This window comes from Neophocaena asiaeorientalis, unplaced genomic scaffold, assembly GCF_003031525.2.
Source record: "Neophocaena asiaeorientalis asiaeorientalis breed wild unplaced genomic scaffold, Neophocaena_asiaeorientalis_V1.1 scaffold1058, whole genome shotgun sequence".
NCBI classification, from domain to species: Eukaryota; Metazoa; Chordata; class Mammalia; order Artiodactyla; family Phocoenidae; genus Neophocaena; species Neophocaena asiaeorientalis.
This window is the reverse complement of record NW_020175496.1, coordinates 498,025-514,654: the sequence shown is the minus strand read 5'-3', so window position 1 is coordinate 514,654 and position 16,630 is coordinate 498,025. Positions and strand designations below refer to the sequence as shown.

At 53.4% G+C, this 16,630-nt stretch overlaps 1 protein-coding gene across 1 annotated transcript in view; it reads right to left on the bottom strand.

Moving 5' to 3' along the window:
• Positions 1 to 195: 195 nt before the first annotated feature.
• The window catches only part of TTC21A (tetratricopeptide repeat domain 21A), a 30,432-nt gene continuing 13,997 nt past the window's right edge, over positions 196 to 16,630 (bottom strand). Inside the window, exons 10-30 of the mRNA XM_024768958.1 lie at positions 13,986 to 14,083; positions 13,627 to 13,827; positions 12,825 to 12,954; positions 10,778 to 10,935; positions 10,354 to 10,569; positions 9,301 to 9,539; positions 8,438 to 8,510; positions 8,226 to 8,336; positions 7,753 to 7,891; positions 7,468 to 7,571; positions 6,073 to 6,261; positions 4,787 to 4,897; positions 4,025 to 4,106; positions 3,099 to 3,249; positions 2,710 to 2,871; positions 2,372 to 2,552; positions 2,063 to 2,287; positions 1,461 to 1,581; positions 1,235 to 1,302; positions 1,067 to 1,149; positions 196 to 279 (exon numbers count right to left, since the gene is read on the bottom strand). Of these exons, the coding sequence (XP_024624726.1) occupies positions 1,072 to 1,149; positions 1,235 to 1,302; positions 1,461 to 1,581; positions 2,063 to 2,287; positions 2,372 to 2,552; positions 2,710 to 2,871; positions 3,099 to 3,249; positions 4,025 to 4,106; positions 4,787 to 4,897; positions 6,073 to 6,261; positions 7,468 to 7,571; positions 7,753 to 7,891; positions 8,226 to 8,336; positions 8,438 to 8,510; positions 9,301 to 9,539; positions 10,354 to 10,569; positions 10,778 to 10,935; positions 12,825 to 12,954; positions 13,627 to 13,827; positions 13,986 to 14,083 (2,837 nt within the window). The 3' untranslated portion in view covers positions 196 to 279; positions 1,067 to 1,071. The remainder of the gene's footprint in view (positions 280 to 1,066; positions 1,150 to 1,234; positions 1,303 to 1,460; positions 1,582 to 2,062; positions 2,288 to 2,371; positions 2,553 to 2,709; positions 2,872 to 3,098; positions 3,250 to 4,024; positions 4,107 to 4,786; positions 4,898 to 6,072; positions 6,262 to 7,467; positions 7,572 to 7,752; positions 7,892 to 8,225; positions 8,337 to 8,437; positions 8,511 to 9,300; positions 9,540 to 10,353; positions 10,570 to 10,777; positions 10,936 to 12,824; positions 12,955 to 13,626; positions 13,828 to 13,985; positions 14,084 to 16,630) is intronic.

The following is a 16,630-nucleotide window of genomic DNA, read 5'->3' as shown; positions in this document are numbered from 1 at the left end:
ATTCTACGTAACAGCACCCGCAAATTCATGAGTTTGTTGTACTATTTTTTTCTATAAGGATGATACTTAAACACATAGTTATTAAACTTTCAAATGTTTGCTGTGTATCATTAGCAGGGATTTGTACCATGATTTGGGAACACAGAGATCTAGTCTAATTTCCTGCCACAGATGGGGACACATACCCAGAGGGGAAGGTCACACAGGGAGATTCTAGGCCTCCTGACTCCCAGTTCAGAGTTCCTTCCCCTGAGGTCAGACTGGCCCATTACTGCCATCCTGCAAAACAGGAAGAGAGGTACTGGGAGCACACCAAAGGTGACCTCTGTCACCCTCTTGCCAGTTACAATTAACACTATTCATCTACACAGGGACCCCTGCTTTTGTCCCCTGAGGTGTTAATAAGGGTTCCTCAAGGATGAATTAGTTGGTCACTGTCTTTTACTAAAGATGAAGTAGGAGCTAGTTTTACTTGGGATGTATTTTCCTGCCAGAGGCAAGAGTAATCAGGGTTTGTCCCAAACTGGTAAGGACCGGCAGACGCCGGCTGAAGACTTGGGGAGGGGGAGGCAGAATGCATGGACAGAGTGGGCCTGTTTGGGCCCCTGCCAGGGAGGACGCAGCGGGCAGCTTGGCAGAGAGGAGCAGTTGCTTCTTTAATCCAGGATTCCAGGGACCAGACAGGAGAAGAGAGGCTTGTACGGGCCCACATAAAAATATTAAAATAGCTGGAGGGTATTTTTTAAACCACCTCTTTGCTCCCCTTTGGCCTCTGAGAGTCTGGGATAAAAGCGGAGCCCATTAGAAGTTGCCCGGTGAGCTCAGTGGAAGCTAAGCTGGTTGATAACTTTCTTCCCCAGAGCAAAATTGCTTCTTGTGCCTTAAAAACATAAAGCTTCGGGACGTCCCTCAGACCAGATTAGGCATGATTCAAATAAACCACACACAATATAGAAATGGGAAGAATATGTCATTTTCTGACTCTCTTCTCCACTGACCCACTTCCCACCCCCTCCATGAAACTTCTGTAGGTTGGTAGTTTCCACCCACCCTGGCTCCCACTGACCACAGCTAGGGCCTCAGAGACCCTTGGGCCTTTTCCAAAATTTCTTCTCTGATTCTGGGGTAGTTGGGGTGCTCCTTGAGGACCTGGGACCGAGAGAGAAAGGGTGTGAAGCACCAGACAGGGCTCCCCGCCACTGCAGCAAGCCCCCCACCACTGTCGGGGGCTTACATCGTGGCAGACTTCGATGGCCTCCACGAATCTCTTGTCCTTCAAGTAGTTGAAAGCGAGTTTGAAGCCTATCCAGGAGCAGGGAGAATGCAGACAATGGGTGGCAGTCCGACGACCTGAGAACCCCTCTGGTTCCCACAACAGCCAGAACATAGGCCTTGTGTTGCGGGGTGAGTTTGTTGGTCCTCCGGCCCAGCACCCACGCACGCCTGCCTGGCTGCCTTACCGCTGGCAGGGTTGGCATGATGGCTGTACTTCCAGGCCAGCTCATAGTTGGTGGCTGCGTCCTTGTATGACTGTTCTCTCTCCATGATGAAGCCCATGTACTCGTAGGCCTTGCAGCAGGACTGCAGGGAAAGCCGGTCAGAGCCCCTGTGTAGGGGAAGCCACATCCCATCCCGGTTGGGGCAAGGGATGGGCGGTGGGTGCATTCACCCAAACCACTCAGGGACTCCAGCAGCACCACCCACCTTGGCGAGGGGTGAACTGTGTACCCTCTTCTCAGCTGTGCCCACTCTGACAGGACCCCTTCCTCCGCAGCCCTCCTGCCCTGACCTGCAAATGCCCCTCCCGGCCCCACCAAACCCTCCCTGCACGCTGCCCGTCGACCTCATGAACCCTTCCCATCTCTCCTCCCCATTCCACGTTCCCCCCTTCCCAGACACTGTGCGCCTCCTCTTGCCTTGCTCCGTGTTCCCATCCTGCTCTGTGGTCCACAGGAACCCTCTTGTCCCGCCTCTTCTCATCTCCTTCCTACCCCCGCATCTCTGCCCCCAAAGCCCATGTGCCCCTCCCCCGACCCTGCCCCGACAGCCGTGCGCCCCTTGCCTTGTTGTACTGCATGCAGCGCCGCAGCAGCTCCGAGGCCAGGTCAAACTTGCTGCCCTGGCAGTAGATGTCGGCCAGCAGGAGCCAGCTCTTCTCCAGGTCCTCGGCCTCGGCCAGTGTCCATGGGACCTTAGCCAGACGCTTCAGCTGCGTGCGTGCTTTGGGGACCTGCTTCAGCAGCGAGTAGGCCTGTGCCATGGCCAGCAGGGCGGGAATGCTGTCCTTCTGTGAGGGTGGGAAGCAGGTGTTGCCTCGCCCCGCCCTCGGCCTCCCCCCACCGCCTGTCCACCCAGTGGGCAGCTGGTGCACCTCGGCCTGGGCCATCTCAGTGAAGGTGCCCAGCGCCGCCTCCACGTTAGCCTTCTCCCTGGTGGCCAGCAGGCACAGGCTCTGCAGCAGCCGCAGCTGGGTCTGGCCCCAGGCCGAGTGCGGGTAGAACTCCCGCAGCAGCTTCTCAGCAGTGCGCACGCCGTGCTGCTCCAACTCCTTCCTGTCAGTGGAGCCGCGGGCATCGGATGCCAAGCCGGAGGGCAGAGGGCACTGGCCTGACAGCCTGGCCCTCGCCTGGCCTTGACCCAGAGGCCGCGGGCTCTCTCTGCCTTCCCCCAGGTCCCACCCCTGCCCTTGCCGGCCAGCCGGGCCCTCACTTGCTCTCAGTCACCAGGTTCTCGAAAGCCTCTCCACCCACGATCTCATTGTCTGGGTTCAGACAGATTTGCACCATGTAGTAGGTGGCGCTCTGGCCCCAAGTGCTGTCCTTGCGCGCTTTGTTTAGGAACTTCAGGGCTTCGTTGGGTTGCCCTATGTGCCTATAGTGGAGGAGAGAAACACTAAGAATCAGACAGGGAAACTGAGGCCCGAGGAGTACAGGGACACACAGGGGTCACTCTGTGAATCTGCACAATGCAGGGGCAGGATCGCTGGTCTCCCTGCTTCCTGATCTGGAAGCTGAATTTCTGCTTCCCTAGCACACGCCAGCCTGTCCGTTAGGGACAGCCTCCTGCACGTAACCGCCAACACACCCACCCCAACCCACCAGCAGTAGATGCCTCTGCAGTAGTTGAACCCTGGCTCTAAAGGCACCCGGCTGGACACCTTCTTGGCCAATTCAAAGAAGGCAGGGGCGTCCTCAAGTTTGCCACTTCTTCGTAGCAGATCGATTAGTTTGTTCAACACAGGAAAATTGTCTAAAACAAGAGAGCAGAAACCTTCAGGCTGTGATAACCAATAGCTGAATCAGGCAGGGAGAGGCAGGGAGGACCAGGAAACACTACCCGTCTGGGCTGAGCAGGGGCAACCCAGTGGCTCCAGTGTCTCCACTGGTCTCCACGGAGACACGATAAAGTAGGTACTCTTATTGTTCCCATTTACAGATGAGGAGACTGAGACACAAAGGAGTTAAGTAATCTGCCAAAGGTTACAAAGCTCGTAAACAGAGGACCAGGATTCAGACCTAGACAGTCTGGCTCCAGGACCCGAACTCCTAATAGCTGTGATTGCTGGGTGACTCTGGTGTGGGCCTGGCTGGGGCTCTACCCTGAGCCTCGTGTCTGGCCCCTTCCCCAGCAAGAAGCAGTGGTTTTATGTTGCAGTGAGTGGGAATGGAGCTACACGTCAGGGGAGAATTTCTAGCTACCTCTAGGTGGCTGTGACCTCAAAAGGGGACTTATGTTGAGCCCCAGTGTCTGTGATTTGGGGATAGACAGGCTGTCTTGGGTCCAGTGCCAAGCACTGCCCTGCCTGAGACCAGGAACTGGCCCCTTGGACTCGGGAAGGGCCAGCACGTTCCACTGGGCCTTTATCAGTTTCCTGCCTCTCTGGGAACAATCAGAGAGGAGGGGGCTTCCTCTGCCCAGTCAGGAAGGAGGGGAGAGGGCCCACCCTTCTGGGGGGAGAGCAGCCCTCGCTTGGTGGGAACCGACACAGGCAGTCTCAGTGGGTAGGCTTGATGCAGGCAGTTACCTGGCGCTTTCTCCAGGACTTGGTGGTAGAGGTTGATGGCAGCTTCGTATTTCTGTTTTCTAAACATCAGGTCAGCCATCATCTATCAGAAAACACGCGATGCTGGGACAGCAGCTTGCATGGGCATGGCGGGGAGGCTGTCGTGGGAACGGGGTGGGTAAGGAGGGAAGGTAGGAGAGGATTTCCGAGGTAGCCTCTCTGGGCTCTGGGAGAAGCTGCCACGGGAGAAGCCGAGAAGGCGGGGCAGCCTGGGGTGGGGGAGCGGGGGGGGGCAAGGATGGAAGTAGGAAGGAAAGGCTGGAGGTAGACATGCGAGGAGCTAGGCCCTCCACCCCCATCTGAGAGCTACCAGCTCCAGGCAGCGAGGTGGAATGGGGGCTCCCCACCTCTGCTGGGGCGGCCCTGAAGGTGGTCTGGGTGACAGGGTGGAGAGCGGCAGGACTGGGGATGGCTCTTCCCACACACTTCCCAAAGCCCCAGGAGCCTGTCCCACCCCTGCCTTCAACAGTTGGGTGTGGTTTCCCCCGGAGTGAATCAGCCTCACCACCTCCCCTCAGATTGGCCCGGGAGGTCGCTGCTGCCCCCTGCTGCCAGCCCGCCCCTCCCATCCAAAGGGCAGCGGGTCCAGTGCTGAGTCCTGCTGCCCGACAGCCCCTCAGGGCCGGGTCAGCCGGGCACCTGGGGTTACGGGGTTAGGAAGCAGCCCGCATGCGGTCGCAGGGACCCTGGGGAAGGCAGGGAAGAGGGCCCGGAGCCTCTTACCACGGAGGCTGTCTCATGGTTCTTCTCGGTCTGCAGGAGGATGGCGCAGTGCTGCTCGCACAAGTCCAGGTGGCCCTGCAGCAGGTAGAGCCGTGCCAGTTCCAGCACCACCTGGACAAGACCAGATACAATAACTAACCAGTGCACGTCATGGGAAAGCTCAGGGACCGATGCCTCGTTCTCTCACACCGAAGTTCTATCAGCTCTTCCTTCAAAATATGTCTCTGATCCCCTGGGATGGTGTCTCTGGCTTTCCCCTTCTCCCACCCAATACTCTAGTCACACCGTGCCTTTTACTAACTAACCGCTGAGAGTTGGGGCCTGGTTTACTCATACTCATCCTTCAGCTTCAGCTCCAACCTCATCTCCTCTGGGAAGCCCTCTGTGCCCCAGACACCGGGACAGGTACCCCTCTTCTGAGCTCCCGCGGTGTACTGAGCCCCATGCGGGTATCACATGGTATGAGAACTGCATGTGTACTTGTCTGTACCCCATGCCTGAGGGCAGTCTATGGGCAGAGACCGTGTCTTGCCCCACTGCATCTCCAGGGCCTAGGTCAGTACCTGGCTTGCACATATTGGGAATCTGTTAAATGAGAGCATATTAAATAAATGAATGGGTCTGTCACTAGGCTCTTCATCTACCCTCCGCCTGTGAGCTCCAGCCACCATTCCCTATCTGAAGCCACACCTCTCACAAGACTCTAAACCTCCTTGGAAGCTTAGCCTGGGCTTCATGCCCAAAGAGCCCCCAGCAGCCACGCTCTCATTGTCTCTCCATCTACAAGGGGGACCTGAAAAGGGCAGACTTGCAGCACCTTTCAGCAACACCTTCCCTGCTCCACCCTCCACAAGTGGCTGTCCAAAGCGAGGCTTCCAGGGGACTTCCCTGGTGGTCCAGTGGTTAAGGCTCCGTGCTCCCAAAGCAGGGAGCCCGGGTTCGATCCCTGGTCAGGGAACTAGATCCCGCATGCATGCCGCAACTAAGAACCCGCATGTGGCAACTAAGACCTGGTGCAGCCAGATAAAATAAATAAGTATTAACAAACAAACAAACAAACAAAAAACAAAGCGAGGCTTCCAGTCTTGCTCCGAGGGCTGTGGTGGGTGAGGGCCCTGGGGTCAGCTGGAGCAGGCCCCCCCGGCACCAGGGGTCTGTGCCCCTTGCAGGGAGGCACAGAGAAGGAACTGGCCTCCGTTCCTAGTCAGGGAGCTCTGCGAGGCTTCGCGGCCCAAGAGAAGGAAGAGGGTCTCGCTCTTGAGGACCCACCTTATTTCAATCCCCACCTTATTGTCAATGGGTGAGTAGGAGAGGGCATCTTTGTAAGACTGCACTGCCTTGGCATACTCCTTCTCTGCCAGGTAGTACTCCCCAAAGTGGATGCAGATGGAGGCTGCCAGTTGCTTCTGGGAGGGGATCATTTCTGGTTGCTCCAGGGGAACACGCTTCAGGATCCGAGACTGGAGGTCCATGGCCTTGGGAAAGCAGTAAACTCTGCATCAGAAACCCAGAGCCTGATGTGCCAGATCTCAGGCCAATTCACAGCAAATCCCCAAGTTCTCAACTCAGGGCCAGCTGTCTTAGCAAGGGCATCTCAAGTGCCCTTGAGCAAATCTGGGTCGCTCTGGACAGGCAGGGCCACTGGCTGAGTACCCAGGAGGTGAACTGGCACTGCCTCTGGGGCAGGAGCAGAAGCAAAGGCACTCAAACAAAACACTCTATTGTACTTGACTTGTTTATCTGTTTCCATCACACCTTGGTACTCACTGTGTCTAATTTGCTTCAGCTGTCCTACAGGCTAGGACAAGCACACCGTAGGTATTCAACGCAGGCTGTGTTTTGATGGGTGCATTTGTTCTGAATACTGCCCTGCTGCGAACTTAAGGCGGCCCCCACAAATGTCCATGACATACAGTGATCAAGTGAGTTAACCAGAGAGCATTGGGGCAAGAGGAAATGAGGATGCCAGGGTTAAGTTTCGGGAAGTGGGCACAGATCAGCCCCGGGTTCCCTAAGGGCCAGACTGAGGAATGGAAATCCAGAGGGGAACAAGGGGATAAGTCACCTCAAGCAGTCCGAGATGTTCTACAACCACAGAATACACCCCAGCGGCAAGTGCCAGGCCATACCCTCGGGTAGAAAGAGTGAAGGAGTGGAAAGAATGGCCAGGAGTCTCCCAGCAGGAGACTTTGGGCTGGGACAAGCCAAACCTGGTTCAAATCTCAGCTCTACCACTTACTAGCAGTATGACTTTGGGTACATTTCTTAACCTCTTTGAGTCTTATCTGTTAAATAGGAATGTCACAGTGCTTAGCTCAAAGGGCTACTGTGAGAATTAAATAAGAAAGCAAAAAGCCTAGTACAGAACTCAGCACAGAGCATTCAATGCATGGGAGCCTGCTGGCATTATCTATTATTATCACCACAAGCATCCTTGAGGACAAAGGCACTGTCTTATGCCCTGCATTCTCCAGCCCAGCCCAGGCGGGCTTAGAGCACTTCCGTGCACAATCAATAAGAGAGCAAGGCTGGGGGGATAAATGCAAGGTGGAGGTCGGAGGTGTAACCTAGGTCCTCTTTTGAGGACCAGGCCTGGAGCCTTCCAGACCTGCAGTCCTATCCTATCTTCAGCTCCCATCAGGAAATGGCAGATAAAGAGCTTGAGTCTACTTGTCAATTACCTTGTTCAAAGTGTCCATCACATCTTCTTTCTTATGGCTCTTGTAAACCTTTGCCAGCAAAAGCAAGCACCTGACATCATTCATCAAGGATGGGATGTCTTTGACTGCAAAATGGAAACTCAAAGTAGTGTTTTCTGGCCCCTGGGAAGCGGGGCATGGGGGAGGATGGAGGCTGGGTTCAGAGCCCCAACCAGTGCCCGTCCCCTGCCCCATTCTGCAGAAGAGGGTGCGGGCCGGGGGCAGTCTGTCTGCTCCAAGGCTAGGGGAGTGAGGATGCTGACTCACCAAAGTCATGATCCAGTGCCTGCTTCAAAACTCTTTCTGCTTTGTTGAACTTCTTTAACTTCAGGAGCAGTTCAGCCAGATCACAGCACAGAAAGTCCTGTCCACTAATCTTCTGGGCAGCCTCATAATAATTAATCGCCTTAGTGCACACAGGAAATATTGGCATCAAGTCTGGTTTTACTTGCGAGCACCTCACAGCGTGTGCACACCGCCCCACTCCCCGCCGCAGCCACCGCGCCTGTGTGCCCCTCCAGATCACAGAAGCCTCAGGTGCAAAGGCCTCCCTCCTGGCTCAGGGCCCAAGCCTTAGCCTCGGCAGGTGGTGGGGGGTGGTGGGGAGTTGCTGAGTCCTCCCCTTGGCACCCCGTTCAGCGGGCTCTCCCCTCCCACCCAGCCTCCCACCCATGCACCCTCCTCCATCTTCCCTGCTGGGCCGGCCCTCCCCACCCCTTCCCACCCCAGCCCAGCCTGACCTTGGTGTACTGGTGGGTCTTCACGTATGCTTGCCCAATCCTGCTGATCAGGGATGCGTCGTGTGGGTTCTTTCTGTAGGCCTCGTCGTAGACCTCGAGGGCCTTCTCGGGCTGGTGGGGAAAGGGTCCACAGTCTCTCTCTTCCCTCTCACTGGAGAAGTAAGTTTTTTTTGGGGGGGGGCACTTGGTGAGGTCATGAGACCTTCACTCACCTCCTGAATGTTCATGAAAGCATCACCCAGTAGCAGGCTGGTGTGAGGGCCAGGCAGATGTTCACAGAGCTCCCTGCAAAAGTAAGCAAAACCTTAGCTCAGCCCTGTGCATCCTTCCTATTCCTGAATCCATCTCCTCTTCTTTCCCACTCATTCTGGCTGACATTCTTTCATTTACTCATTCATTCATCACTCAATACTTATTGGCTCAGATGAGGCATGGTGCTAGCTCCCTTAGTTCAGCCTCTCCTCATCTGTCATCTGGACCACAGCCGGCACTTCCACCCACTCCTCTGGCCTCCACTCCCAAACCCCCAGACCCCTCTTCATGAGGCAGCCTGCTCTTTCTAAACCTCCAGTGTGACTATGTCATCCTACTGCTTATTGGTTTCCCACTGCTCTTGGCATCACCTCCCCTTCCTCCTGAATTGCCTAGATAGAGTTTTGCCTGAGGAAGGGGACCAGGGCAGTACCCTTGAAGTCCCAATGTCAAATTGTAGAGACAGTAACTTGGGGCTTCCAATCCCTGCTCTCCATCCTCCTTCACTCACATTGGTACATCTAAGTCACTGAATATTTCCTCAAGGACAGGCAGAGCCAGGGGCTGGGGCAGAAAAATGATTCCCACCAGGATGTGACCCATAACGGGGGGCAAGCAGGGCTCAGGGCAGATTCACCCCTGTATCCTCACAAGTCAGCCGCAAGCTGGTCTGACTGACCTAACCCATGGGAAATTCCCTACTTTCATCAAACACACTCTGAGGACACATTCTGAAGACCCAGGGTGAAGAAGACAATCTGGAGAAAACACTCCCTGAGATGCCACTGGGGCTGGGGCTGTCAGTGCACTGCCCAGGGCTCACCGGTAGCACCCGATGTAGAGGTGGACGTCCTTGCGGGTCTGCAGGTAGATGCTGGCCATCTTCTCCTTGGCCTCCGTGTAGCAGGGCTGCTTGGGTGTGATGTTCCTCAGAATGCTCAGTGCCAGGTCTACGTTCCCCTTGCTCAGGGCCAAATCCACGTTGGCAATGGTGATGCGGATCTCCTCCGGCGTGCCACTGAACTCGTTGATGGTGTCCTGCATGACCTTAGTGGCCTCATGCTAAGACAAGGGAACCCAACAGACCCTCCATTTGCTGTCACCCACCACTCCTGGAAGCCAAGGAGAGGATGGCCCACCTCCACCTCAGAGCAGCAGGAAGGAGAGAGAGCCCCTCGGCATCCAGGGCCACTGTTCCTGGAGGGCAGGGCCAGCTGAGGGGCACGAAACCCCTGACTGTAAGAACTTGTTCCCGAGCACCTCAAAGTCTGTTGGTGATTCCTTCCTATGGGAGACCTATGGATGCCTCTCCTTGTACCTTCCTGCTTTCAGTCAAAGATATTTTAACGTTATGGTATTGGGCACATAAAGGTCTATTTGAATTATATCTTCATTGTATATGTACCCTTGATTATTCTAACAAAGTTACTCTCTTTGCCCATTTTTGTGCTTCCTGCCTTTGCTCAGCCAGACCTTCCAAGGTCCCAGGGCTGCCTCATACAGTTGAGCAGGTTGTACACTGCAAAACTTCAAGGGGATGTAACTGGCATCTACTGGAGCTGTGCATTGCCCAACCTGCACAACCACCTGTGGTGGCCCTGGTGGGCCTGTGTGCTCCACCTCCCAGATCCTTATAGGGACAGTGATGTAGGCAGGGGACAGATCATGCAGGACTCAGTAGGGTTTGGAGTTTATCTTGAGGGCAATGGGAGCCACTGAAGCCTTTTAGGTAAGGGAGAGGGATGCTCCCAAATGAATAAAGGCTCAAATAAAGCACCAGGAGACATCAGCCAGAATCAAAGAGCCTTGTTCCCAGGCCTACCCTGGACCTCCAGCATGCCCCAGAACCAAGGGGAGAGAGCAGCACATTTCTTACCAGCTCCCCATTCATCCGGAGGGCATCTGCCAATTCCAGTAAGATGGATACCCGCTCGCTGGGCCGCACAGAGGGCCCATGGAACTTCTTGCTTTCTTCCATCTTCAGAATTGGTAATTTTATGATCATCTTCAGTGCCTTTATGGCTTCTGGGTAGTCTCCAGACTTGTTGAGGGCCCTGGCCTTGATGAAGTGGTAGAGGGGGTGGTCTCGGACCTAGAGGAGCATAAGCAAAGTGTGGGGCTCCAGCTTCCAGAGGGGAGAAGGCCACAGGAGCCCACTGAGCCTGCTCCTGCCTTTGGGCCAGCAGAAGGGGCTGAGGGATACAGGCAGCTCCTGAGGCTACTCTCCTGAACCAAGTGGGGGCTGATGCTAGCTGGGCTGTGGGATGCTGAGCAGGTGACAGGGTATAGGGGACCCCCACCTGGAAGTTGTAGCTGACGCCCAGCTCCAGGCAGTGGGAGCACATGGCAAAGTTGCCCTGAGCCAGGTAGATCTGAGACATGAGGAGGTAGGCGTCCACGGAGGTGGGGTCCAGCTCCAGGCAACGCTGCAGGGTGCTCTGGGCATTCTCTAACTCTCCTAGAAATAATAAACAAATCTCTACATCCAGGGATCCTTGGGAATCTCAGGACCCACTATGTAAAGGCAGAAGGAATTTTACATGTCCTTTTACCCAGAAACACCCAATAGGGCATTTTACCCAGTTCTGTTCTGCTTGACTCAGAGGTTTCTTCCTAAAATTAGAACTACAGTTTTTGCCTTGACCCAGACAAAAGCCAGGAAATTCAAACCTTGGTGTGACACTTCCCTTCTCTCTGTACCCTCAGGGAGATGGCTAAGTTACTTCACTGCTCCCTCTGGAAGCTCAGGGGAACACTGAACTCTCGATTCCCACACCTAAGGGCAGAACAAAATCTAATAATAACAGCAACCATAATAGCCACAACTTAAGAAGCACCTGCTCTGCACCAACACAGGCAGAGCACTTTAGAAAGGCTGGTTTAATGTCTACCCAGCCCTGCAAGGTTGGTATTATGATGCAGGACTGAAACTTCAGTGATATAAGTCACTCAGCTTGGAAGGGACAAAGTCAGTATTTAAATCCAGGCCGATTGGCTCCTGAGGCTGAGCTCTGAATGCCTTGGCACGTTGAGGCTAAGAGGCCTCCCTGCAGCCAGGCTGGCCCTAAGCAGGTGGCAGTGGCAGCCCAGGAATGGGGTACAGTGAGGTGGTGGGAGAGCCCTCCTCCCTCTGCAGCCAGGTCCCTCAACAGCTCCTGCTTGGGGTCCATCACCAGCTGGTGGGGAACACCTGCTTCTGGGTCCCCAACTCCCTGCTCCTTCCCTTGTGCTGCAGAAACGTGAAGATGTCACCATGACAACCTAAGCAGCTGGAGACCTTGCTTTGTCCCTAAAGGTGCTGGCAGCTGCCAGCATCACTGTGTGTATGTCGGGATGGGGGCGGTTTCTGCCCTCCCCTTGTACCCAGGAGACCTTCAAGAAGTGGGCAAACCTGGCTGCCGGATGAACACTGGGAGGGCCGAGGATGAAGACCGGGGAGCTCTGGACAGAGTGTAACCCACACAATGCAGAGCCAGAGGACACAGGCACGCCACGGCATTCTGGAGCCTTTGGCAGACGGGGGTGAAAGGCTGAAGGGAGCAAGGACTTCGGAGAGGACAACAGGCCCCCACGGAGGGCTCTCCCCCTTTCCCTCTCCCTCCAGAATCTCGGTCTTGAGATGGGACAGGATGGACGGGGACTGTTCTGGCTGCTGGAGGCTCTGAAAGTCTAATGGTACAGGGTCTCCCCTCCTCACAAGGTCTTCCTGACCACCTTTTAAAAACTGCAACCCTGGCACCCCCGCACGCCCTCCCCGGCTTCCATTTTCTCCATTGCACAATCGTGCCCTAACAACAATACTACAAGTCCCCTCACTAGAACACAAACTCCATGGTGGAAGTTTTGCCTGTTTTGAGTACTGCTGTCCCCCAGGATCAGAGCAGTACCAGCACGTAATCAAGTTCAGTGACTATTACCTGGCACAGATCAAGCAAACCAGGGGTCTCCAACCCCTGGGCCACGGACGCGGCCTGTTAGGAGCCAGGCCGCACAGCAGGAGGTGAGCGGCGGGCCAGCGAGCAAAGCATCCTCTGCCGCTCCCCATCGCTCGCGTTACCGCCTGAACCATCACCCCCGACACACCCCGCTTCTTCGTGGAAGAAAAACTGTCTTCCACGAAACTGGTCCCTGGTGCCAAAAGGGTTGGGGACTGCTGAAGTAAGCTATCAGCAAAAGGGCGTGTTGGAGAGACCCCTGCTGGTGAGGAGTCAGGAAGGTGTCTGGGGGTTAGAGGCTGGAAGGAGTGGGCCTGCCTCCTGAGGGTCTGTGTGTGTGGACTACCCCAGGCAGGGAGCCTGCGGACACTCACCCAGGGGCCCCGCCGGCCATGAGGACCCACAGGCTCACCTGAGAGATACTTGACCTGGGCCATCAAATACAGCGGGTCGATCAGGGCTGGTGCTGCCTTGACTACAGGATTCAAGATCACAGAGACTTGTTTAAGAAGAGGAGACACAATCTGGCCTGGTGACCGGGGCTGTAGGAACACGGGGGTCTGGCTGTGCAGTTTGCCCTATTCCAACGGAGACTCCTGGAGTGCTCAGAAAACACTCTCGCAGTGTTTTACTTTTTTCCACATGTATATACCATCCACTCTGTACCACCTAGTGCAAGAGCATCAGCTCCCGAGAATGGGGACTTCCTTTTGTTCACTGTTTCATCCCCCCTACCTAGCATGGCATCTGGCACATGGTAGTGCCTTCAATAAATATTTGTGGAATGACATTACAAGGCACTGGGGGGATATTAAGGCGTATGAGATATGATCCTTGCCCACAAGGAATCTTGACTGTCTGAGAAAGCCAGACAAACAAGAAAAGACCAACATACTTCTTAGAAGACATCCGGCAAAAAGGGAGCCCAGTTCTTCTCCAGGATAAATGCAGACACAGGGGCCAGTGCCCTGCTCCTCCAAGTGCGGTACCTGGACCAGCAGCATCGGCATCACCTGGGAGATGCAGGGCTTGTGCCCCACTCCCTGGCTGACTGGTGCGCTGCACGTGCAAGTGTGAAAAGCACTGGGCTCCCCAACTGCCAGAGGCTCAAGCACCCTGGTGACTTGCCCGGTAGGTCCTGCCTCCGTCCAGACGTGTCCTCAGGACCAACCCCGCTCCCACCCCGCCTCCATGAAGATGCACTCTCCTCTAACCTGCTTGGGGCAGAAGACCAAATACTCCTTGGCGATGCAGACCAGGAAGAGGGGGTCAAGCCTTTCAAAGTACTCGGTGCTCAGGGGGAGGGCCTGCGTGCTGGAGAAGTGCAGCTCAGCCGCTTCCTTCAGCAGTGCCGCGGCCTCCTGCTCTCCCTTCTGCTTCTTGGAAGCCAGGAGGGCTTGGAGGAAAACCAGCACCTGTGGGAGGCAGGCCCAGGTCTTGGAAGCAACACCCTCTGCGCAGAGTTGCCAGAAGCCCGGGCTGTCTTGGGTGCTTTACTGGAAACTGGGGGTGGGAGGAGGGCGGGGCGGAGGGCACGATCCTGGAGCAACCCCAGTGCCCAGAGAGCTCTGACCTCGGACTTCCCAAAGGACTGCTGCACCTCCTTCAGGAATTCCAGCTGATGCTCAGCCTCTTCCAGGTGGCCGTCTAAAATCTGGCACCAGATGACCCCTGGGATGGGGCAAAACTAGGATGAGCAGCCAGCTCTGCAGCAGAGCCAGCAGTCCAGCAGTCCAGAGGCAGGGACGGGAGAGTGGATGGCAGGGGCCCTTCCCGACATCTTCACAAACTTAGAGTGGCACACACTCATGGTAAAGAATTCATATCATAAGGCAAGGAAAACATCCCTAGCTCATGTTCTGGCTGTGTCTCTCTCTAGAAAGAACCAACATGAACAGTTTGGGGTATACGCCTCCAAACATCTTTTGAAGCATTTATATGTTATTAGCGTATACCATGTTTTCCCATCAGTTCATACAAATCTACCCCATTCCCTTTAATCATGACATAATATTCCACTGTGGATGTAACCGTTTATTTAACTACTGCCCTACTGAAGGACTCCTCATTTCACATTTAGTTTGTTTTCAGTGTTTAAATATTACAGTGCCATGGTCTACATTTGTGTGTGTTCTAATTCCTGAAGTAGAGCTGATGGGTCAAAGGGCACGCATATCTAAAACATTGATAGATAAGGCCAACTTATCCTCCAAGGATGTCTGTATTAACATTCCTGCCAAGAATTTGAAAGTGTTCTTTCTTATCTCACAACCTCACAAACATGCTTCACTCTTTACCACGTTAAAGAGTGAACAGTAACTCATTTTAATTCACATATAAAAAATTTTTTTAGGGAGAATGAACATCTTTTTATATATTTAATGGTCTTTTCTATTGGGAATTTCCTCCTGATAGCTTTTGCCTGTTTTTCTTTGGATGGACTTCTCTCTCTCTCTCTCCATATATATATTTTTCTCTTTATATATTTATATTCTCTTTATATATAGTCTTTGTTACATTTTCCATTAGTTCGCCTTTTACCTTTTAACTATTTTATTGTGCCTTTTGCCATCCATTAGTTTTACGTTTTTACGTAGTCAAATTGGTCAAATATTTTCCTTTACAGCTTCTGAGTTTGTGGTTAGGCTTAGCATCCCCCAGGAAACCCAAGTCCAATTTAATTTTTATGTTTAAATACCTAACTCATCTGGAATTTATTTTTGAGGATAGTGTGAGATGGGTATTTACCTTTATTTTTTTCATAATGGAGAGTCAGGTGTCCAATCACAAGTTATTGAAACTCTATGGGTTTGAAATGTCATTTATATCATAAGACCTGTTTCTATCCCATTTATCTATTTGTTTATTCCAGTGTTGGCCTCAAACTGACTTAACTACTTTTTTTAAAAAAAGCATTTAATATTTATTTATTGCTACGTTGGGTCTTCCACTACTTTTTTTTAAAAAACATTTAATATTTATTTATTGCTATGTTGGGTCTTCATTGCTGTGCGTGGGCTTTCTCTAATTGCGGTGAGCAGGGCCTACTCTTTGTTGCAGTGCACGGGCTTCTCATTGTGGTGGCTTCTCTGGTTGTGGAGCACAGGCTGTAGGTGCACAGGCTTCAGTAGTTATGGCATGCGGGCTCAGCAGTTGCGGAACTTGGGCCCTAGAGCCCGCGGGTTCCAGTAGCTGTGGCGCATGGGCTTAATAGTTATGGCTCGCAGACTCTAGAGTGCAGGCTCAGTAGTTGTGGCGCTCGGGCTTTGTTGCTCTGCGGCATGAGGGATCTTCCTGGACCAGGGCTCAAACCTGTGTCCCCTGTATTGGCAGGGTATTCTTAACCACTGCACCACCAAGGAAGTCCAGACTTAACTACTCTTGTTTTGAGACATGTTTTGATATTGGGAGGACAAATCCCTTCTCTTCCTACTATTCTTCTTTTACAAGATAGTCCTTGGCCATTGTGGTGCAATTATTTCTGTCTTCCTAATTACCAACTTGGTTTTCAATTATATCCATCCCACTATTTGGCTCATCTATGGAATTTTTTACTTTGCAATAATCATATGTTAAATTTTCAGCAACTCTTTTTTGTTCTCTGTATTTTTTCCTAGTAGCATGTTCTTTACTTACTGACATAATACCCTCTAGAGCCAGCCAACATGGGAGGGGTTTGGCGGAAAAAGTCTTTTCTGTATCTGGCCTTAACTTTGCTCCTCAGATGGGCACTGCTTTGCATGTTCCACTTGGTCCCTTTTTCAAACTGCTAGTAGATTTATAAATGGACAAGAGTGATGAGTATTAGCATCTGGGGCAGATTTCCCAAATTGTTAGGGTCACTGATTTTCCCAGACGGGCCAGATAAGATGGATGAATCCAGGACACACAAGAGTGGGCTCGGCCTGGGCTGGAGTATATGGACTTCCCTTTTGGCTGATCGGCTGGGGATCTCCCTTGAATGAGGAAGTGAGGAAGGACTCAGCCTGGTGGAGGAACATTTCGGGGGATTTGCCTATGTGCCGGGCATCCAAGTCTTTTGGTCCTTCATGTCCCTGATGGTGGTGGGATGTCATGGCGCGGGGGGGGGGGGCTCTGTTTTGCTCCCTCCTACCCCACCACCTGGTAAGACCCTCCCTGATCCCATTCTCTGGCTCTCAATAACCCTCCTGTTATCTCAATGACTACCCTATGGCATGTTTTGCTCCCAGCCTTTGG